General features: G+C 39.1%; 1 protein-coding gene across 1 annotated transcript in view; it reads right to left on the bottom strand.

The window, feature by feature from the left end:
* Positions 1–760: 760 nt before the first annotated feature.
* The window catches only part of lin-52 (DREAM core complex component lin-52), a 49316-nt gene continuing 25369 nt past the window's right edge, over positions 761–24707 (bottom strand). The window contains exons 4-6 of the mRNA XM_090379858.1: positions 23098–23173; positions 15790–15873; positions 761–860 (exon numbers count right to left, since the gene is read on the bottom strand). Of these exons, the coding sequence (XP_090235984.1) occupies positions 796–860; positions 15790–15873; positions 23098–23173 (225 nt within the window). The 3' untranslated portion in view covers positions 761–795. The remainder of the gene's footprint in view (positions 861–15789; positions 15874–23097; positions 23174–24707) is intronic.

Raw genomic sequence — 24707 nt, 5'->3', positions numbered from 1 at the left:
GACGAGCCTCCAGAGCATTGCCGTCTGCCAAACCGTACATAAAGTGCATATCCTCTTGCACCTGATTTGAGTACATGGTCGGAATGGAAAACCACCAGATTCTGTCAGTACCTTGTGATGAAGGAAATCACCTGTGGCAGATAAGACATTCCGGTTACTAACTCGGGAACCAAGCATTTCTGGAACTATGTTGATATAAAATATTTTTATTGTCTACATATGAGGAACTCATTCCTGAAGTTATCCTGTGTATTTTTGAGACACCCTGTATATCAAATTCAGTTATGCAGCTATTAAAGATTTAAGTCTCATGACATCATAAAATTTATTTGTGTATCAAAGTATTTTACAGTATAAAAAGAAAAAATATATAAACTCTGTTTACAGTCAGTGTGCAAAATAATTTAATAGCATATTTAAACAAGGTATATTTTTTTTTCCCCATTAAGTAATTAAGGCCTACCTATCTGCAGTATTCTTACAGTGATATCCCACATTTCTTTACATTTAAAATTATAACTTAACAATAGATCAAAGTTTACCTGTAAGAAGAATAAAAATATATCTACCAAATCTTATGGGTTGGCATAAAACTTAAGAGACTGGAGAAAGGAAAAAAAAAACCCTAATCATTCCTAATGTGAATGAGAACATGCAGAAAAATATACAGAATGTACATTTGTATAAAATTTTAAATTTGCATATTTATAAATGTTTTTAGTAGAATTTAAATATATTGCTAAAACACTAATGAGGCAATTACAGATGGAGTATCTCACATGTTGCTGATGCTGTTTACCTCTTCTGTTGAGGATTTCTGTTCAAAATGTTCAAAAACTTTCCACGAGTCATTTCATGAGCTAAAAAGAAAAATTACAATTTTCTTGAACAAAGGAGTTATTTTGATATAATGATTTAAATTCTAGGGGGGGGGGGGAACAATCAAGCTAAGCCAATACATTACTTTGAGCAATACAGAATTATGAGATCAAAAGACACTTCAGATACTTAAAAATAGTTAACCCTCTCACTCCTGCTGGTTGCTCCCTTGGCTACCCACTCCTGCTAGGACACAACTTGACATTCTCAACAGCTATAAAAACAGCTAAATGAACATGGCCACAAGGACAAACTAGAAATCCTCATTGGATACCCTCTGGAACCCTAAGTTCCCAAAGGGCAGCCCAGTATAGAGTATCAACAAATGGTGTTTAACAGCCCACCTTGTAGCAAGGGATTGGAGCTCGCCAGTGCTTTCCACGTGGTTTTCTGCTGGCTGGTGCGCATGTGTACACACACACACACACATGATTGGCTATGCAGACATTCTAGAAGACAGACCATAGAGTGATCACTGGGAACTGCCTAGACAAACGTACATACAGTTTAAAGGAGAACCAATTTGTAATAGTCCCTGCTACAGGTTCATTACCTTGAGATGAAATCATACCTGGAACTTTTGAATTTTAAAGACTGGGAGCTATTTTAATAAACATTTTGCCACAAAGCTAACTTTTGTTGTCTTATATTAAATTTTCATTATTAGTGAACTATCCAACTAATAGAAAAAAACTTGCTTTGTGTGTATTGTTTCACTTTTTTTTATGCTACACTGTTCTATTTTTAATGGATTGTACAAAGCAGAAATTAAAAGTCAATATGTGTGACTACAGAAACTATCTTGTCTCAGTAGGCACTCATACTGAAACTATATTGTCTTTTCTGCCAGCTATGAACATGTGACAAAATTGAAATGCTGAGAAACACTATCAGAAGTATTCTAGAAAAAGAACACTAATACACCATGAAATTAACACCCTACATTCCAGCTCTATCAATAAAAAAATAAATAATAAATAATAATAACTGACTAGCTGAAATGTGATCCTCAAAAATTATTTATTTTCAGGTTTACATGATCAAATATATAAAACAGCATGAGAAAACAGTTTAAAAGCTCTAATGCAATATTTTTTCCTAGAAGAAAATATTCACAAAACCATCCATCTGAATAATTGACAATATTTTTTACTTTAGAGCTTTTACTTTGAATTGAATTCCTTGATTATCCTTTTGTGAGTAGGTAGAGGAGCAACTTCTAATATCTGCAGAAGTCTCTTCCTGCTAAATACATTATTGACAAATTTAATTCTGTCTATCCATTCTTTATAACATTTTTTTTTTTCATTTAGTCCCTTATTGATAACTCCAAAAAAACTCCCTTAGTTCATTTAGTGAAACCTAAACTCCAGTCATAAGATATGGAACAGTTGGAAACTATCTTATTTGTAAGTTTCAATTTCTTTAAAAGACCTAACATTTCTAAATTTTGCCCTCAGAAGGCCTTTACTAGGATTTGGATTTATACTTCATATTTTACATGAAGTATAAACAGATGTCAGTACAATAATTGAGCTAGTACAGCTGAAAACAAATTTCATAATTGGAAATGCTTATGTTTATGGCACCACAATCCACTAATGAAAGAGGGGGGAACACACCACCACCTGTTTAAGAATGAATATAAACATCAATAAATAAGAATCTAGTTTTTCAGATTGTTTATATGAAATGTAAATAGATGGTAATGCAATAATTGCACCAGCACAGAGGGGAAACCAAATTCTGTAATCAGAAATGCTAATGGGTGTACTGGACACATTATTGGACTTTAAGTGGTGAGTATGACATTGGACCACAAAGGGTAAATGCAATAATTAGGATTATACTGGCAAGATACAATCTGCTACCTGAGTACCAAGATATCCCAAATCAAATTAAAAAAAAAAAAAAAACCCTAAAGTGACACACACCTGTATTGGTGCAAATGCAAGACTACAGCCAATAAAGCACACTTTCACACTCACCAAAATAAATATTACATTATACGTTTACTGCCAACTATGAGTTAATTCGTATTTGGGGATCTGGCCCATGACACAGACTGGTATGACTTGCCTTTCAGGCGTAGCTATGAGTATATTCATAGCAAATATGTGCAACAGATGGATAGCAGGCTTCTGGGATAAGAATGAAAAATCAATAATGGCATCAGAAAACAGAATTTATTCACACAAAAGAGCTAGTTTCTCTTGGCACAGTGGATAATAATAGCGTGTTCTGCGGCGTTTGTTATTTCTTGTACATACTCAATATAGATTAGTCGGACGTTTTTCTTTCAGTTGGTGGTATAGCCAACTGAAATTATAAATAATGAATTTTACATTCAGACCTAATCTTCTTTGGAACATTTAGAATTTTCCTCCAATCAAAGATTCAATGTAACTTTTCCGTCAAGTTACGGGTTCCACTACTCTTGGCGCTGAATAACACGAGAGTATTTGATCCGATCGAGCTATGAACCAGAACCGTATGACTCATCAAAAAGCGCTTCTTCGGTCAGTGGTCTCTTCTTATCCATATTTTAGATAAATATGGATAATTAAAAAAAAAATAAAAAAAACCGACAAAGTCTGTGTCATTGCAGCAGATTTACACACAGCACTGACTCATATACAGCAAATAATATACTCGTAGCTACACCTGGCATAAATTCAAATTGAGGAAAGACAGATGTAGGATAGACGTGTGGAAATTTGCCTTTAGCCAGCGGGTGGTTGGTTGGTGGAACAGACTTCCATCCCTTGTCGTGGAAGTTGATAGCCTAAATAAGTTTAAGGTTCAGCTGGACAAGTATTTCGAACGAACAGAGGGGTGAAGTGGAAGTGGTTATTTTTTATTTATTTATTTTTATTTTTTTTTGGCTGATGCTGCATAAGCTTGCTTTCTTTCATCAAATGCCTCTACTAATGCTAAATTCTGCAAGTTACAACACATCTGATTTAATTGAGTTAACTCTTAGTTGGCTGTCACAAAGAATTTTCTATTACATACAGCAACTATGAGATAATTCGCGAGGCTTTTTTTTACAACAATAAGCTTTTTCTACTAGTTTTGGTGATGAATATATATTATAATTTGGGTTTTGAATAATTTAATATCCCTAACTCAAATTGGCGTCAGAAACCAGTTTACCCAAATAAGCCTTGGCAGTCAACGTGTTAAAGGAATTGAAACTAAGACAGAAGAGCAGTCCCTGAATTCAAGAATTCCAGTTGTCGACTGCTGTTTTGCAAAATGTTATCAATGTCCCTATGTGATGTGGACACAGAATGGAAAATAATGAACAATCTAAATTCAATAGTAACATATTGCACAGCCAATGTCCCCCAATATTAAAATAAACAAATGTTTACAAAAGGTGTTCATCAGAGTTTGTACATCTTTTGCAAACATTCATTTGACATTAATTTGCTGATATGTTGAATGAAAATAGATAAATGTGCCCTTAACATCATATAGTCTAATAAATATAATCTTCAGATAGTGTAATTGATCCAACCCTAACAAAGCACCTGCGACTATATGTTTATAAGAATTTTTTTGGATAATTTTAAATGTAGACATGAACCTTAATTGTATGCAATTAAGAATCACCCTTGGCGCAGTGACTACTGGTTATTTGTGTACCAGCTCGCACAGTACACATCATATACAAGGTTCGATCAAAACAGTTCTTGAATGCTTAGGTGTAAGGTGTAAGGTGTATTTAGTGTCAGACGGCACCAGGGGTTTCCCCCATCTCCGTGTTGCTTTCATTGTGGGTGTACCAGTTCACTGGGAAATGCCAGAGATTTAAAAGTGTGTGGGCTTTGTATCTGTGTGATGTCGTGTACCGTTGTTCATCTGGTCGTTTAGCCGCTGGACCCCTGCTGAGGCCCAACGTTGCCCCACCTTCGCCCCGTGGAGGCAGACCAGGAACCCAGTAGTTTTAGTTTCACTCTGGCAGGTCCTGCCACCTAGTTTCCTGAGATTTCAGAGGCTAGGACCTAAAAAAAAAAAAAAAAAAAAAAACGCGCGCACTCTTTTATATGCACGTACGTACAGACTGAGACATATATCCATCATCGTCGGTTTGATGATCGTTAGGTGAGGGGGATAATGCTTGCATAATAACGGCCGAAAGAATGGCCGAACGGGAATTTTGACATAATTAAGTTTTTGTGTGTAGGACATTCGCTAGCATAAAGATAGAGTGGGTGGGAGACTGAAGGCTGGGGGGGTTAAGGCAGAAATATGGGGATGATAGAGTAGGCAACCCCAGAAGTCAGTGAGGCATGCCCATGCCTCACCAGGAGAAAGCAGGGGGCGCCGGGGTGACCGTCCCACCACCGGCGCAGGGGAGGGGGTGGAAAGGCACCAGGCAAGGGAGCCCGGTGAGCTGAAGAACAGATGTTCTTTGGTTATAATGGTAGTGGGTTGTGGGCTGCGGCCATTTGGTTTCTCCTCGTCCTCCTCCTCGTGAACAGTGCCTGTGCATAATCCGAGAAGGCTTGATACTCCTCCTTCGTGTCTAGGAGGTGGTGTTCTTGTCCCTGTGGCAAGTAGTGGATTCTGGTGAGTAAAACACCACGTAGGTCTTCATAGAGCCTGCAGTCATACATTAGGTGCTGCCAGCTCTCCAGCCCCCCGCAAGTGCAAGTTGGATCAACCTGAATCCCAAGTAGAGACAGTTTGGCATTAATAGCTCCGTGTCCAGTTAAGAGGTACGTTGCTTGTAGACCTGGGGAGAACCAGTTGGGTGAGGTTGGGTAGTTTTGTTCAATATTGGGTAGAAATTTCTTTGTGATCTCTCCCTTTTGAGAGTTGCTCCACCTTTCCTGCCATGCCTGCTGCAGGTGAGTTTGTATCCTCTTCTTTTCCACATTTCTGTTGCTGGTTAGGTCAATAGTGAACCCCAGAAAAGTCTGTGGGGTGCCTTTGTCTAGGTAGTATAGTAGGCCGCGTTGTATGATTTCTAGGTCCAGCGGGAGAGTGCCTGCGAGCACTTGCAGGGCGTGGGTGCTCACCGTGCGGCAAGCGCGAGTGATTGTTAGGAGGATGGATCTGTGAATTTGGTCCGTGATACGTCTGTTTACTGCTGTTGTAGTTTTTTGAAACCATGCACCGGATGCGTAGGTGACGATCGGAGTGAAGATAGCTTTGTAGAACAGTTTGAGGACTCGCTTTTTCAAGCCCCATTCTTTACGCGTGACCCTGGCAACCATGGCTGCGTAGCGTCTTATTTTTTTAAGGAGATATTTCAGATGGTCCTGAAATGACAGGTTTTGGTCCAATATCACGCCTAGGTATTTCAGTTGGTTGGAGAATTTGATTGTTTCCTGTCCAATTTTTATTTGCGGAGGCCGCCTAAGATCAAGGCGTCCTTTTAGTAGGATGGAGTTTGTTTTTGTGGAGGATATTTTGAGTTGATTTCGCTTTGCCCATTCTTGGAGAGTGGTCAGGGCCCGATTTGCGAGGACCTCTAACGCAGCCCTTGAGTTTGCCTGTATCGTCAGAATGAGGTCGTCCGCAAATGCCTGAGATTGTACTTCATTGAGATCGATGTTAAGAAAGGTGTCCAAGACAATATTCCACAGTAGTGGGCCAAGGACCGAACCTTGAGGGCAGCCCCGATGGACATGCCTGGAGAGTGTGCCATAGGGGGCAGTGACTTTGATGGTTCTGTTGCTTAGGTAACTTTTGATGGTGTTATAGAGGTTTTCCGGCATGTTGGCTTCGTGCAACCTCGCCAGGACGCTCGGCCACCAAAGTGAGTCGAACGCCCCAGCGAAGTCCACGGCTATCACTAGGAAGTACTTTGTATTACATCTGTTTACCTTGGTCAGGAGGTGAGTTAAGGCATCCACGGCGGAGGTTCCTCGTCTGAAGCCGAATTGGTTTGCTGAGGCCAGGCCTGCCTCATCATAGTAATGTTGGATCCGTGTGTAAAGTAGTCGTTCAAATAGCTTACTGATAACTGTCAAAAGTGCAATGGGCCGATAGGAGTCCGGAAGGTGTGGTGGCTTTGTTGGATTCTTTAGGATGAGTTTAACGTTTGCCATCTTCCAGGAATTCGGGAAGATACCTTCTCTGAGACAGAGGTTATATAGGTTTAGTAGTAAGTTCGGAGCGTACTCTACCGTTTTTTTGATAATTTCGGGTTCCAGAAGGTCCGGTCCAGGGCATCTATTTCCCTTTATTAGGTCTGCTGCATTGCTGATCTCTTCCAAGGTGAAAGGGTGCTCTTTTGTTGCCGTTTGATGAGTCTCATTGGCCTGGCAAACTCGGCTCTGTTCTGTTGTCATTATTTGTATCTCTGGATGAAAGGCAGCGTCAAGGATATTGTTGATGGTGTGTTCCCAAGTGATAGTCAAGTTTCCTTCAGGTGTTTTAGTGGCTTCAACTACTTCCCCTCTGGGAAGTTTGTTGGTGACGATCTTGTATACAAGTCCCCAAGGGTCCTTGTTTCCAGTGGTGGAGACCAGGCGCTCCCAAGATTGGTTTTTGCTTTCTCTAATTTGTGCTGTATAGGCGTTTCTCGCCTCTTTGTAGCTCTGTCGTAGGGTTTCAATTTCCGCCATCGGCCAGGAGCGTCTGGCTCGCTGGAAGGCCTTTCTTCTTTCCTGTGCCTCCTTCCTGAGTCGCTGGAGGTTTTGATTCCACCAGGGCACTTTCCCTGGTGTTGGATTTTTCTTCCTGATGGCTGTGTCGCTGGCTTGTTTTATGATTTCAGTCGTTTTAATTTGGAGGATTCTTGGGTCCTCGATACATTGGAGTTCTCTCTGTCGTTGTTGTATGCTATTCCGTAGGGTGGTCTGGAAGAGTTCCCAGTCTGCCTTTGCTATGGCATATCTATGGGCAGTTTGTCTGTTCACAGGTACTGTGGCCAGTGATTTGTTTAGACTGAACGTAATGGCACGATGATCAGACGTTGTCCAGGCCTCACGGACGGTCCATTTGGAAATGTTGTTGGCAGCATTCCTCGTTGCCATGGTAACGTCTATAGTGGCCTCCCATAATGTGTTGCAGAATGTAGGCAGATTGTTGGGTAAGTTTAGTACAGTTAATGTTGAGGTTGCCAGGAACTCTTCCAACTTGGTCCCGTTTCTGGTACCCTGTCTATCTGGGGTATGGCTGTGCCACATTGGCGACCGGCAGTTAACGTCTGCTCCCACGATGATTTTAGCATTTGGGAGCATATCACTAGCCAGACTTAGGTACCTTACTGCGAAGTCGATGTCCTCACCCGGACGGCAGTAAAGGGCTATGACATAAAACGCGCCCAAGGCCGTGGTGAGCTGGGCACATGCGGCCCAAGATGTGCATAGCTGAGTGATTTTGGTCACCGTTATATCTGGGTTTCTTACCAAAATTGCTGCCCATGGGGTGTCATCCCCCGTTTGGACTACTTTGTATGTTATGGGATAGCCCCTGACAGCCTTCATGTGTACATATGGTTCTTGTAATATTACTACATCAATGTTTTCTTCTTCCGCCTTCTTGCGGATTTGGTCGGCGACCGCCTTGGCTCTATGTGCATTTATCTGCATGAATTTAACCTCTGTGATGTTATATTTTTTAGGATGTGTTCCCATAGTTGAGTCTTGATTGGAATAAACTCTTTGCTTTCAGGTATGTAGGACATTGACCATCTCTGATTGAATGTGCGCTATCTAACTTTAAACTCTTGCAGTTTGCACAGGTTGGGTCGTTGTTTTTGTTTGGGCAGTCACGGAAGGCGTGACCTTTTGCCGAACAATGCCCGCACGTGGGAACTGTCTGGGTGCATGTGTGGGTTGTATGCCCAAATTTGCAGCACCTGTAGCATTTGGGCACAGTCACATGCTCCCGAAAGCGGTGACTGCCCCAGTTAACAAAGATTCTGTTCTGGGTGCTTAAAGCCCTCCATGCCATGGGCGCGAGCTCGACAACCCAGTTTTGGCGGCTTCCGTCCCTTGACTTGGTTATGTACTTGGGCGTCACTAGGTCTTCCTTATTCCTGTCCGGAAATATGGCCTGTAGATTTCTTTGGAATAGCTCCTCTGATAGGTGATCTGGGGTAAGGTCTTTGGCCAGGTCATATATTACGATTGAAGGGCCTCGGTTTTTGGGCGCAGCAGCGGTTAGTCCTAGTTCAGGTATTTTCGGATTTTCTATTATTCTTTGTGCTTCCTCTCTTGTTTCCGTTTCTATCAGTAGTCCGACATTTCTTGTTTTCCTTACGGCCTTTATTCTTGTTGTCTTAAGTTCTTCGTTTAGGTTAGTCATTATTTGGGATTTGAGTTGTTCACTGGACTGGTTGTCGTGGGGTTTTGTTGGTCGTAGGACCACTAAGTGTGGTTGTTTAGGTGGGATCTTTCTTTCGGGTTCGGGTGCTTTGCCGGCCACTATCGAGTCACTTGCTGGTGTCCTCAGCGCTTGTGCATACGACGGAGCGCGCTGTAGCATTTGGTTGTCTCCATCCATGTTTCGTGCTTCCAATATTGCCTCTGCCTTCTGTAGTTGGCCGAATGTGTTCATTAAGATGGCTTCAAGTTTATTCCATTGGTGTACGATTTCTGCTCGTAATACGGATGTTATTTTGCTGCAGTTTTCCTTCATCAGATTTTCTAAGGCCGTTCTCAGCAGTAATGTTTGCTCTGGTACGGTTCCCTTTGGTAATGTTGGATCGAGTTTAGCATTTTCTGAAGGCATGGGTTGGTCATCTGTCCCTCCTGGGTGTTCATGCTGATCCTTTATTTGGCTGGTGCTCCGGGTTTTCCGGTCAGATTTTGGTACTGTTCCATTTTTGTTTTTTCTTTTGGCAATTGGTCTATGATCCTCAGCCTCTTCCTGTTTCTCTTCAGTTTGGCTGAGGGTACCAATCTCAATGACTTCCATGTCGTTTTCATGCATTTTATTTGTTTTCCGGATAATCGGAATTGTCTGGTTTATCGAGGTGCTGCTGTTTTCCTACACAGGCCTCTTCGGGAGTCGCTGAAAGATGCCTCACACGAGTCCGTACGTTAATTTGGAGAGGTACACTACTATGTGTGTGTTTTTCCTTCCCCCACCGAAACACATGGGGGAAACAGCCGAGTGTAGAAATTCCCCTAACTGTTTAGGTCACTGGGGGGGGATAAATGGATGTGAAAAAGATGCTCCTATAAAAACAGAAGTACTGAAACGGTACAGTTTGGTTGAGTTGTGGTGACGCCGATCACAAAAATTATAGTTATTTCGGTGCGGGAGCACGGAAGAAAAGTTGTAGCTCGCCCATGCACTGACTATTTAGGGAGCAAGGGAGGTAGGGGGATAACTTGAGACGCATTTACTTCACTATGTTGTTTACAAGGTCAGAGTGAAGAGCACATTCCTACGCTATGGTAGCACACAGGGGTGCACTAATCCCCAGTCTAAGAATGTGATTCAGGCGTGGTAACCGTATGTTGTCACGTGGTCACTCTCTCCAATTCTAAGCCAATGGCGCTTTTAACGGCAGACCCATTGTCGTTAGCGTTGGATAAATAACGCAAAAGAATCTCACTTCTACCCAAAAAAAGTTAAAACAAAACTCACCAAGGTGTTCCAGTTCCTTAATGGCTTTGATCTAACACAAATCCAGAGTTTGGCGCTAACTTTAAACTAGTAAACCAGGTCACAATTTACGGAGCTGTGACACACACGTGCACGCTTGGAAGCGGCCATTTCAGTCGCTCTTGAATGCTTAGTGGTAACTAAAAGATTGTGAGCTGGGCTCAAAAAAATTGTAAATTTTTTTGAGCATGGGCACACTAAGTTTTAACTTGTTACGTGCCAAGTGAAAAGTTGCTGTGTACTGAAAATTACAAAATTTGGATGTATGAACATTAATGTTAGCAAACATTACAACAGCTTATGATCTTAGGTGTATGAATATGACCCAGAGACCAAGGTCCAAAATCCTCCCAGTAGAAAACATCATCACTAAGGCCAAAAATGGTGCAAACAGGTAAAAATCATGTAATGGTTATGCCGATTACATTTTTTGAAAAATGAATGTATGGTGTTATCAGAATTTATTCCAAAAGGTGTCATGTCACTGTTAATGCATTCTACTATCAGGAAGTTTTAAAACAGTTAAGAGAAATGTTCCACTGTAAATGGCAAAATGGTTGGCCTCTTCACCATGACAATATGCTGTATCACACATCACTTGCCATCAGACAATTTTTTAACTGGAAAATATTTCCCTCAGCCACATCCACCTCAATTGCTGGTTTGGCATGGCACCATACAGCTTTTGGCTATTCTCAAAATTAAAACAGGACATAGAAACAATTTCATTAGATCCAAGAAATCCAATCAAACATAACAGACCATCTAAAAGCACTCACAAAAGACCTCTAAATATTTTGATCAATGGAAGAAGATTACATCAAACAATATTAACAATGTATACGTTTATAATCAAATAAAATTAAATGCAACAAACTGTTTATACTCTGGAATGGTCATATATTTACAAGATAGCTACTATAAGAATAATATTATATTTTGTGATATCTCACAAAAAATCTTTATAGCATAATCTACACTGTGCTGCCACTTTATTAGGTACACCCCTGCTGTGCACACAAATGGTTTATCCCACAACGTTGCAAGTCACATGACCACAGTTGTGGATATAAATGCAGCAGAACAACCTTTCTAGTATCAGTTAAGTGTACAAACCGTAGCAAGAAGGGGGAAAAGGAGTGATCTAACGGACTTCGAACATGGCATGGCATGGTAGTAGGTACAAGATGTGCTGGCCAAACATCTCTGACACGGCAGTTCTCCTGAACTTTTCGCACACCACAGTTTCAAGGGCAACACCCGTATAATCTCCATGCACAAACACATGGTGGGTGACCACCCAGGTGTGAACTAACGTAAGCAGGGGTCAAGGTTTGGCACCCACACCACATGGAGGAATGCTGTCCCTCTGTGTTACCAGGCAGTACTAGGTGTACATGACTCTCATCAACCGGTGAATACCAACACTTTGCTTATTGGAGGCTTGAAGTGGTGGAACCCATGATTAGTCTCTAGAGCTAAGTTCTGGTCAACCCTTCCCCATCTCTTCCATCATGCAATATGACTGATGACTTTTGAAGTAAAGATGAACATCGTGGCAAGATCCAATCTTACATTTCGAGGGTACAGCTCTAAAACGGTGTTCGCAGGCCAGCCGCTAGTTAGTACACCGGACCAAACCTATTGGTAACCCTCTAGGAGGCTTCCAGATCAGCTACTGTACAATCTTGCTACCTATACTCTGCTAGATAGTGACTGGAGGGAGTCCGAGTAGTGTGTGTGAGGGGGCATTTTCGAGGCCACGTTACGTCAAGGATCTGGGTATATTATTACCATGTGTGTATGCCATATCCAAAAATTTCATTACTTCATACAGCACGTCACACCCACTTTTTCTTACTATTCAATACACCATGAATTGTAAAACTAATAGAGTAAGCTTATCTGCAAAAAGATTTAAACCTCCCAAACACTTCCTAATTCATTTCACAAATATATGTGGTCTTAACGATGTCCATTTTCACTTGCAGTCTGCCAAACCCCATGTACCTTTTCTGACTGAATCTCAGTTATCGGTTGAATCAACTACTGCTCATCTCAGTTGCCCAATTTATTCGTTGTATGATTCCTTTCGCCTCAAAGGTGGTACTTATGCATATGTCCGTTCCGATATTCCTGTCAGAGACTTGGTAATTTGGAATCGCCTCTCTACGATCTTCTCTGGCTTAAAATCTCTCTTCCTCATTGTGTCAAATTCACCTGTTGTCTCTACCGTTCTCCCAACTCCACTAATCACTTGGAGCTCTTTGACTTCCTCTCTTTGCAACTTGACTTTCTCCAGTCCAACTTTCCTAACAGTGAGGTAATTTTCCTTGGTGATTTTAATGTTCACAACTCCAGCTGGCTTCTGTTTTCTAGTCTTACCGACCCAGCTGGTCGAGATGCTGAGGCTTTTGCAATTACTAATGACCTAGCACAGATTGTTCATTTACCTACAAGAATAACGGACAATCCCAACCATACAGCCAACACACTTGATCTTTTTCTCACAAACAACTCTTCTAAGTACACAGTCGAAGTGAGAGGTCTTTTAGGCACCTCAGATCACAACTTGGTGATTGTCTCTTCTCCAATGGAGCCTTTATCTCATGGCTATTCCCAACCTCGTATTTTTTGGCATGACCAGCAAGATTTCTTTTCTTCTTTTCCTTGGTCGGATTACTGTTTCAAAACTTTTGATATCAATGTTTGCTCAGATCGTGTCAGTGAAATTATTCTTGCAGGAATGGAATCCTTTATCCCACATTCAACTTTAAAATCTCATCCTTTATCTAAACCTTGGTTTTCCAATAAATGTGCTAGGGATGTTCGAGAGAAGAACATTGCATATCGTAATTGGCTTGTTTCTAATTCTTCAGTGTCGTTTTCTGCATATACCAAAGCTCTCAACAATTGTAAAGCAGTTATTAATCAGTCCAAACTAGAGTTTGAACAGGCTAAGATTAGAAAACTTGCTTCTTGCCTTAATGGTAGCTGAGCATTCTGGTCTCTTGCCAAAGCTATTGGCCGCAACTTTTGCCCATCTCTGCTCCCACCTCTGTCAAAACCAGATGGTTCTGTTGTCACTTCAGCCAAGGATAAAGCTGACCTGCTAGCATCCCATTTTTCTTCCAACTCGTGTATTAATGATCTTGGTAAAACACTTCCCACCATTCCCAACACACTCCATTCAATGCCTCCTGTGGTCTTCCGTCAAAAGGATGTCGATGAATCTTGATGCTAAGAAAGCTCCAGGTTCCGATGGTATTTCTCCACTTGTTCTCAAAACTTGTGCTCCTGAACTTACTCCTGTTCTTTGCCAACTTTTTTCACTTTCTTATTCCAACGGTGTTTTTCCTTCTGCTTGGAAATTTGCTCATATCCAGCCAGTTGCTAAAAACGGTGACAAATCCCTCCCATCCAATTATCGTCCCATTGCAATTACTTCTACTCTTTCTAAAGTAATGGAGAAATCAATTAACCGCTAACTCTTAAACTACCTAGAAACCTTCCGTCAACAATCACCAGTATGGATTCCGTCAGTGTTGATCCACTTGTGATATTCTGGCTTATGCTACCCACTTATAGATTAATTCCATGGAAAAGTTCGGTGAAACACAAACAGTTGCTCTTGACATCTCAAAGGCTTTTGATCATGTTTGGCATAAAGGTCTTCTAAACAAGCTTCCATCTTATGGTTTGTCAACTGTTTTTTGTAATTGGTTATCCAGTTTTCTCTCTGATAGCTCACCGAGGGTGATGGTAGATGGCTCTCTGTCTTCTAACTTCTCCACTAATGCCAGTGTCCCCCAAGGTTCAGTTCTTTCCCCCACTCTTTTCCTCATGTATATTAATAACCTTCTTCCATTGACTGGAAATCCTATTCATAGTTTTGCTGATGACAGCACATTGCATTTCACTTTCCATTTTGAGAAACCTTGCTCTGCTCAATCAGCTTCAACTTTTCGAAAATCTGCTACCAATTCTTTAAATGATGATCTCCAAGTAATTCTCCAGTTGGACAAAGACAACATAGCTGATTTCGATCCTTCTAAAACTCAGTCTTGTCTTATATCTCGCAAAAAGGATTTTTCTGCCCTATACTTATCTTAGGTGACACTCCGATTTCTAGGCATAATGATAATCTCTTTTGGGGATTACCCTGACTTCTAATCTCTCTTGGCACAAGCACATTACAAATATTGCTTCCTCTGCATCTAAAAAACTTGGTTTTCTCTTTTGCTCTCAGCATTACTTTTCTTCCAAACAGTTGCTCACTCTGTACAAATCACAAATTTGCTCTACCATGGAATATTGTTCCCACATCTGAGGTAGTGCCCCCAAAACCTTTCTCAGGCTTCTTGATTCCATTCGGAAGAGGGCATTTAGGTTAATTAATGATTCATCTCTAACAGAGTCTCTCCACCCGCTGTCTCATAGATGTACTGTTTCTGCTGCATGCCTCTTCTACAGATATTTCCATGGGCACTGTTCTGAATTGGCTTCTATAATTCCCGCTCTCTTTCAAAACAGTCTGACATCGCAGACTGTTTTGAAAGACAGTTTGCCACCAGCCAACATCCATTTACTGTCCAGCTATAAACTCACAGAACCAACTTTTCATGTTGATGGAAGGCTCAGAATTTGGCGAAAACAACATGAATCCATGGACCATCATGTCTGACGATTACTGTGGAATGTGGTGGGGGCAGTGTTATGGTTTGGGGAATGTTTTCTTGGCACACATTGGTCCATTGATACCCATAGATTCACGTCTGAATGCCACATCGTACCTAAACATTGTTGCTGACCAAGTGCATCCGTTCATGTTGACAGTTTATCTTCAGCCAGATGGTTACTTCCAGCAGGATAATGTGCCAGGTGCACAAAGCCCGAATCACTATGGAATGGTTCCAGAAACACAACAATGACTTTTCTTTGCTGCAGTGGCCTGCTCAGTTCCCCGGATCTCAATATTATTGAACATCTTTGGGATGAGCTGGAAAGGGTCGTTCGCTGAAGGCCTACACCTCCATCAAATCTCAAGGAACTGCATGACACACTGATGTCTGCATAGTACTCCATTCCAGTACAACGTTTTCAGCATCTTGTTCAATCCATGCCTAGATGAATTCAGGCTGTTTTGAAGGCTAAAGGAGTCTCAACATGCTACTAGGTAGATGTACCTAATAAAGTGGCAGCACAGTGTATTTGTGAATGGCTTCTTAATAATTTCCAGCTTTTTTGCATTTTATGTGAAATTTTTTTTAGTTTCAGATAGTTTTAATGAAGAATTTTATTATTTAACAAATATTTTTTAAAAAAATTTACCTTCTTCTAATCCCAACTGATATGCCAAATTTTGCAAGTCTTTTACCTTCTCTAGCAAGGCTGCAGCTGTCAAGCTTCCAAATCCTAATGAATAGAGAAATTCAGAAAAATGATTTTAAAATATACTACAATTAGTTAATATGGGGTATTATACCCCATATTAACTAATTTTAATGTAACATATACAGGGTGTCTCAAAAATATTGGTACAAACGTTTAGGGGGAGCCTATGTGAATCGCATAGGAACCCATAACCGGAAACGTCATGGGAAAGTAGTAGCTTTGTTGTTGTTTGTTATTTGGTTTTTAGGAGCATTAGCAACTAAGGCCATATTGCTCCGGGATATGCGGTGGTCATTCCCTGACCTTTCCGCATCCTCCGTATTTGGTGGCAACAGGCTCGAACCCCAGTCTAATCAAGAAGCGTGTGCTACGTACTGCTGCTCCTTCCCACCTGGCTATGCCATTTTTGTAACAAGGTTACCCCTGGCAGTGAAAATGCGTAATGCTTTCCCATGTCGATTTGAATAAAAAATTTTTTAAAGTTTTCCTAACAACTGGTGCATATTACATGATTGTAGGTTCAATAGTTACTTCACAAGAAAAATATATGAAAGTGTATCATTCTTTTTGAATTGTCCTGTTGTATTTTGTTTAGATTTTTCTTCATTTATAAGAGTAGCCCTGAGAAAAGATCAGCAGTATTAACTCTTTAATAAGTTAACTTAAAGGAAGAATCCAATTGCATCTGCATAGTTTGTCTCAGGCATTCTTAAGAGCACACACATTAGCTTTCATCACTGGTAACAAAAATTTCATTTTGCTTGGTGTTCAGCAGCTCTTCTAGTGTTGGTGTTCCCATAGTAGCAGCATTATAATCTAACTTAAACTCCCCAAATTCTCCAACCAAAATCTATGTTCCTTCCAAGTCCCAGTCCTTCAATATCCCATCCTATCACATTCATTTGTTCGGTCATGTTTTTAAATTATATTCTCACCAAAGCCATTGATGCAATACCATTTCAAGAAATAACTATGAATAGCATCCAAGATATTCCACTTTGTCTGCAAATTGTTCTCTCCTACATTAAGGATCAAGTACCTTATCAGACAGGCTTTGTATACTCTCTCTCTCTTCAGGTTTAAATAATGCCATAATCCAGTCACTTCATAGAACTGGTGGTATTAGAAAGTAAAGACTGAGACACTAAAGCTGAACAACATCTTCAGCTTTAGTGCCTGAGCAATGTACAATGATCTAAAATTATCAAATGTTCTTTTTTTACCTGAAGCCATTCTAAACACTCAATAATCAAGGCTAAAAATTTTTGACTACAAGCTCAGCCACTCAAGCTGAAGTACATCAGCTTGAATGTCTGAGCACTGTACAATGATCTAAAATCTAAATCTGCCCCCCCCCCCCCCCAATGCTATTCTAAACATTCAATAACTAAGAATGAAAAAGATTTTTTGACTACAAACCAAGGAACTTGGTGTTCCTTGGCTTGGTCTCACAACTGCATAAAGTTGGTTAACTACTTTAAAAAAAATCTTGGCTTGAAAATTTTCTAATCACAAGTTGGTTTAGTTTTGTACTGCAATCTGTTTTGCTGTATAACAGAATAGTAATGCTTTCTTCACTTAATTCTCCACCATTGCAAGACTGTTTGAAGAAATGTTTTTTTTTTTTTGGAAATAAATTAAAACTTTAATTAATCAGAATTGTATTAACCACACAAAATAAAATAATCTATATCTCATGAGGCAAAAATGGACTTTATAATATATATTAACTAAATTTTGTAATAAACTAATATGTTATTTAGACAAGGCTATCCTTTAGCAAGGGAATGACATGTGCTTCGTATAAATAAGAACTGTGAATAAAGAGTTTGTATTAATAAGATTCTATTTGTGTGTGTGTGTGTGTGTGTGTGTGTGTGTGTGTGTGTGTGTGTGTGTGTGTGTGTGTGTGTGTGTGTGTTCGAAACTATCACAGAAATAGTAAGCTCCTAGCTTTAATGAAGAAGTTTCAAATTTCAATGCTAAAATATAATAATTATTATGTCTATGGATTACAACTTTAATGAGAAATAATTCTTGGAACTCACAGTAGTTTGGTCCTTTAGAGCTAATATCAGAACAGGTTACAACTTCATCTAGTACAGCAACAGTTTATTCAGATCTCTGAGATAATAAATATAAAAGTGATAATGCTAACTATTTTGCAGGAAATACAATACATTTCAAGCAAACAGAAAATATTTGTATGGTTTATAATATAAAGACTATGTCAAGGACAGAAAATCAAGATATTTCTTTTGAAGATGGCTTTAACTGGTTCAGAAGTTTTGCAGTTAATGTCATTCATTACTGTTTCTCATCGTCCCCCCACACCCAAGTAATATTCCAGAATCACTCCTTTATGATCTCAGCATACAGTGAGTAATACTTTCCCAGCTAATGCAATGAGTAACACTTTCCCAGCTGATGTAGTGAGTAACACTTTCCAACTGATACAGTGAGTAACACTTTCCCAGATGATGCTTAGATACAGACTTTCTTCAACTGAAGCTGTATAGTGCCACTCTAAACTTGCTCATTTGCTTTCTGGTGTGTAATACTCTACCCAGGATTCATCTCTAGTAACTGTGTTCTAAGGAGGCTTCTCTTTTGCACTCATACAATCCAAGAAGCATGGAACATGCACTAAGTTGCTGTCCTTTCAGTTCTAGCATTAAACACTGTGGAATCCATCAAGCTGGCTTTTTTGAAGGTATAACTCCTTGCTAATGATTGCATCTGCTGAACCAATGCTAATCTTGCCCACTGTGGTAATTTCTTTAATAGTATAGCATCTGTTTCCTTATGTGAGGAAGAACTTATATCAGTTCTTCCTCTGCCATTATGACTTTTGGTGTCACAACATGATGTCTTGCCCTGGAGAATCTTAATTTGCTTTTGACTCATGCACATTTCATCATACTGAGTCAATAAAACCTATTGAATTTTATTCAGCAATAAAATTCAATAGGTTTTATTCCTTTTGCACTCAAAAATCAGATTACAGCTTGGATCTCTACCTTGGCATATGACTACAAGAGTGCTGCCATCTTGAAAATTAATGTTTCCAAGTAACACCAGCAGATGGTGACAAGGGGGCACTCATTGTTGCCAAATGTGTTTAATTACACCACTCTGCATGGTTTTCAATGTTTGTAAACTAATGGCTGTTTTTAACTCAGTTTTTTTATGCTGATTTCAGAAATGTTATTCGTTTTTTTGTCCCTATCACATACTGTTTTTTCACAAATTGCTTAAGTTAATGTCATGAGTTGTATTACTGAATGTAATGTATTATTGAAGTTACAAGTAAATGCTGGGAATTTGTAAACTAATTCTCCACATGTTGGCAACACTGCCTTCAGTGGTTTCTTGACCTTGAGAGCTCTATGCAGCAGTATATAAAGACTATTTCAAGGACAGCAAACCATGATATTTATCAGTGTGGGCTAAGTTTATTTTTGAGGTTATTGTGTCAAACTTGTGCTGAAAAGTGAGTAAAATGTCTTCAAGCAAGGGTTTGAACAATCCAAACTTATTTTGTTATATCTGTGGAAGTTACATAGCCCACAAGCAAAGACAAGATATTACAGAATGTGTAAAAAATGCATATGTGCTTATTTTGGAGTGCAACTCTGTGACCAAGATAAACACTGGGCTCCACATAAAGTTTGCTGAAACTGTGTTGAAGCACTAAGATTGTGGAAAAATGGCAAAAAGAAGGCTATGCCAGTTGCAATTCCCATGATTTGGCAGGAGCCTACAAACCACTGTGATGACTGTTACTTTTGCTTAGTTAATTTAGAGGAATACAGTAAACCCCCGCTATTCGCGTTATCTGTATTCGCGGTTTCGCATATTGGCGGTCGCTGATTTAATATAAAATGAAACCTAAAAAAAAATGTGAATTTTAAAGCGCCGTGAACATTTTCTGCCATAAAAAAACATAGGCGTGGCTAAAATTATCTTTTCCGGTCAAAACAGCGCTCAGTGGGTGGGGGAAGAGGGGTGACAAAATCGCAAGCTTGGATGTTTCTCGCTAATCCTTGTTCAGTGTGTTATGCGCTTGTCATGGACGGTTTCGTCGTTTGCTTTTAATTTATATGCTTATAAATTGAATAAATTTATCAATTTATAAATTGATATGCTTACAAAAGTGATAAATCTACCGTTTTGGGTGTAAAACAGTGTTAACGGAAGAAAGTGACTTTATTGTGGACACGTTCTTCTAACCCATACAAAAATATGGCTACGAATAATAAGGGAAATGTGAATGTGAAATTATCAAAGAAGGTGATGACATTGGCGAATAAAATTGAGTTATTAGACAAAATTTCTAATGTGGCACAAAAGTGGCAAAACATTATAAAATCAATGAGTCGACGGTACAATCAATCAAAAAATCGGAAGAAAAAATCCGTCGTAGTGTCCGTGAAAACGCGCTAATTGCTTCAAAAATTTGCTCTGTAACTCGTAATGTTAAATTTAAAAAAAATGGAAAAGGCTTTAAATCTGTGGATAGAAGACCGAACTCAAAATAAAATTCCGTTAAGTTCACTTATCATTCATGAAAAGGCAAAACTCCTTTATCAACACTTTAGCGAAACTGGTGATAGCACTGGCGGGATAAGTTTTTTAGCTAGTAAAGACGCTGGTTTGAAAGATTTGTTTGAAATTTCTAATAAATATTACATTTAATATTAAATTGTTTCTTATTTTCATTTCGATGCCATATGCTTGCAATTCACTATGTACTGTCTATGTACATAGTTATATTATGAATGTACATATAATACATACATAGACAAAATTTTAGACTAGTTTTTCTTATATATTTCATACTTTGGAACGGATCCCCTTTATTACTATGGGAGCAATAACTCAGTATTCACGGCATTTCTCAAGAACGTAACCCCCGCGAATAGCGGGGGTTTACTGTACAATGTGAAGAGTAAGAAGGGCACTGTGTATCTTAATATTCCATCTAACATTAGCCCAGTCCCAGATAGAGATAACCTGCCGATTCCATGCCCTCCACTTATAGCTTCAAATCTGTTGTTGACAATTTGATCCAGATCCAGGCTGACTACAAGAATATAGTTGAAAACGTGTTGGCAAACATCAAGAAGCTGAGCTGCAATGCGAGTGACAACGTACATTTTTTACATTCCCACATCAACTGCTTCTGAGAAAATCTAGGAAACTTTAGTAAAGAACAGGGCAAGAGGTTTCACCAGGACATTAAAAAAGACATGGAGATGAGGTACTAGAGGAGGTAGAATGTCAACATGATGGCTGACTATTGCAGATGCTGAAGTGAGACTGTCAGGTTGAAGGATCTACAAGAAAATCAAAGAAATGAAAATTTGATCCATAGTAGATCAGTTTTTAAAATGAGAGGAGAGTTTTAGTGAACTTTTTACCACACTGCCCTTTTAAATAGTGTTTTCAACAGGTATTTAAATATAAAAGTGTAGTAAAGGTAGCAGTTTGTTATAATTTTAGTGCACAAATTCTGCCAAAAATAATAAAAATTTGTGTGAAAAATCAAATTTTGTTTCGTGATTTTTGAAGACACCTGATGTTATGGAAACAAATGGAAGTAATTTTTTAAACCAGCATTAGAAAATGATTCAGAAACATGCTTCTCTGAGAAAACATCAGTGAAGTTTTTTCAAAATGCAGAGTAGTGTTATCTGATAAAAGATTATTACTTTTTGCATAATATGCATTTTACATTGGTTTTCCTCCGAACGAGCTTAGCACTGCATTTGTTTAAATAAAAATTCAGTGATGGGGCTTTTTGATTCTACCTTGTTTTATGTTCTAAAAGCATGTAAACACTAAAACAGTCAATACTAAAATACAGTTCTGCCCATTAAAAATTGTGTTCTTGGATCTTTTTTTTTTTTTTCATAGGTTGGGGTCCTGCTAAAATTATGTTCAAAGATAACCATAAACCAATATGTTAATATACCTGAGATATTTTTACTGGCGTTTTTACTTTTCACTTTTTTTTTTTTTTTTTGTTGCAAACATGTTTCATATGGAGCATGTAATCACAGATGGTTACATGTTCCTATAATAACTATTTATAACCACATAATAATATATGGTTATAAATAATTTTCCTCACATCAGCACAAATTATTACAAAGTTCAGACCTACTTCCTCTTGTTTGACTTAAAAATGTCGAGAAACAACAGTATATGCATCCATAAACATTTCAGAATAATGCTTCTTACTCTTATTATTCAGTGTTGTTGAATATATTTATGTAAGAATATCTGTAATCTCACTATTCACAAACAAACCATCTAAAGCTAGAGTCACATACCAGCATCTTCAAAGCTGCCTTAGTTTTTATAGTTTACATATCAATTTTATGGATAAACTATAAAAGTTGGCAGTTTTTACTCCTCCTCCTCCATCTTTGATGCAACAATTAACTCCTAACACAGTCATTTAGATCTCCATCTAAAGTCACATCAGAGGAATGGGGACACCAAATTAGGTGCCCACACCCTGGTTGGGCGCCTCCGTAGCCAGATGGGAAGGAGCAGCAGTGCGTAGCACACGCTTCTTGATTAGACCGGGGTTCGAGCCCGTCACCACCAAATACGGAGGATGCGGAAAGGTCAGGGAATGATCACCGCATATCCTGGAGCAATATGGCCGTAGCTGTTAATGCTCCTAAAAACCAAATAACAAAAAAACAAACAAACCAAACACCCTGGTTGGGCGTAAAGACTGTACACCAACACAGCAGTCTTTATTATTCCTGGTTCCAAGCCCATATTTATAACTAAAAAAATGCTTCTGGCACAGAATTTGATTACCCAAACAAACTCTGACCTGGTGGCAGTGCAACACATGTTAGGGTTGGAACACACACTCATACACACTTGTCATAATTTTATCATCTTGTGACTATTTATTTATATTGACTTATAAACATAACTCATTAAAGGTTTTGTAGAAAATAGTGCTTTTATGGGTGTCAAAATCTTAATTTCAACACTGCCTGGTTTCAGCACTGTTATATAGGTATTATTCTTTAAAATTTCAAATTCTTTCAAATCGTGGCACCATGAGACCTACGCAAGAATCTCAGGACACTTTATCTAAAATAAAGCTGGTTGAGTAGGAAATGTACCAATGACAATTTATCCTTCCCTCACTCAGATTTACTATATATTGACATTATATAAATTAATCTTATAAGATTTTTTAAAGTTGCTTACCTTGTAACATATTTACATCTTCTTGATCAAGATCTTTAAGCCATTCTGGTTGTGGAGTATCACCCGATAGGGATGGCTACATAGAAAGCAAGATATGCAAAATGTGAATGCAATTTATTATTACATATAAATTTGTCCTCAGACAAAGTTCAAGCTTTAAATGGGTTCTACAAAGAAATAGAACCTGTTTAAAGGAACCACACCTGCAACCAAAATTCCAGACCAACTCCCAAGGAAACAAAGCTCTTCAATCCTTCCATTCAAAGCTGACAAAGGTGGTAGTGGAGGGATCATCCCAAAAAAATAAAATTATACAACATAACTGCACCCATCATGCAATAACAGACCTATAACACCCTGAAATATGACCTTGCAAAATTGTAAGAATAATCAATATACTGCAATCATTTCTAAATGAAAGCAAGTTGGAATGACAAGATATACAAGCAGCTCTAAACCTAATAATTCAGGACTCCTGCTTATTTTTGGGAACACCAAAATCCAGAAGGAGGAACTCCTGTCTTTCCAAAAAGAAATACCCCCCCCCCCAAAAAAAAAAATTCTAAACACCTCAGAGACACACTCCAATAAAATTCCTTACAACACAGGGACATACATACATATTGTAAGTGTTTGCTAGTACCCCTCCACATGGGTTTGGTGTGTATTTGTAAACACACCAAAACCGTGTAGAAGGGTAGCGGTGCCGAACGGGCTAGCCAGGTGGAAAAAGTGCCTGCCTGGCGACCCAAAGGTTGCAGTTTCGAATCCCGCCTCGGGCTTGGATCAGAGTAAAATGCAAAACCTTTGGGAGGTGCATTATGGCCACAGAAACATGTAGACCATCCTACTGTAATAGCTACCAGTGATATCACACTTCTTATTTACCACTGCATAATATCTATTTCTGGGTTGAAGGAATCTGTATATTCAAAAGGAAGTAAGCATGGGTGTGGTGAACTGTTCAGTTTATACTATGTCACAGTGCACAAATCAGAGGAGTTTACAACTAATAACTTTCTATCATTAACCACATTTAGCAGTCATTTGAGCTCAAACCATAATTGGCTAAAATGCATGTACTACTGCACTCTTTCACTTCCTAGCAGAAGTGCTTGCCTTAGATTTTAAATCCACTACTCTCTTCAACCAGCAGAGATGGGGAAACCTCTGGTGACATCACACAACTAACACTCTCTTCAACCATATAAGCACATATGCCAAGTTGTAAGTTACATTTCCAGAATGATGATTATGTACTAATTGTTTGATGTCATAATAGGGAGGAGTCAGAAAAATTTCCCTTCCTTGATAACAATTAATATAAAAATCAACGTTATCCTGGAGCTGAATCAAAACCACAGCATCTTATTCCTTTCTAGGCTTTTGGGGATATCAGGAACCTTTATTAACCCCAGTTTACAGAAATGCAGCACATCTGTTCTTAAAATTAAGAAGAATGGATGTGATGGTATTTCAAACCACCTCAACAACATCAAGACAGGTATTATGAAAGGATTTTATCCAGCACCTCTTCCAAATTCTGACTCCCATCTCTGAGCAAGACGGCAAAGCAAGAATTCACTCTTTCACCTATCATCCCAGGTTAG

Source organism: Mastigoproctus giganteus, chromosome 8 (assembly GCF_048544385.1).
Source record: "Mastigoproctus giganteus isolate SK-2022 chromosome 8, ASM4854438v1, whole genome shotgun sequence".
Classification (NCBI taxonomy): Eukaryota; Metazoa; Arthropoda; class Arachnida; order Uropygi; family Thelyphonidae; genus Mastigoproctus; species Mastigoproctus giganteus.
The sequence above is the reverse complement of the archived record's forward strand: the minus strand, read 5'-3'. Positions and strand labels throughout refer to the sequence as shown.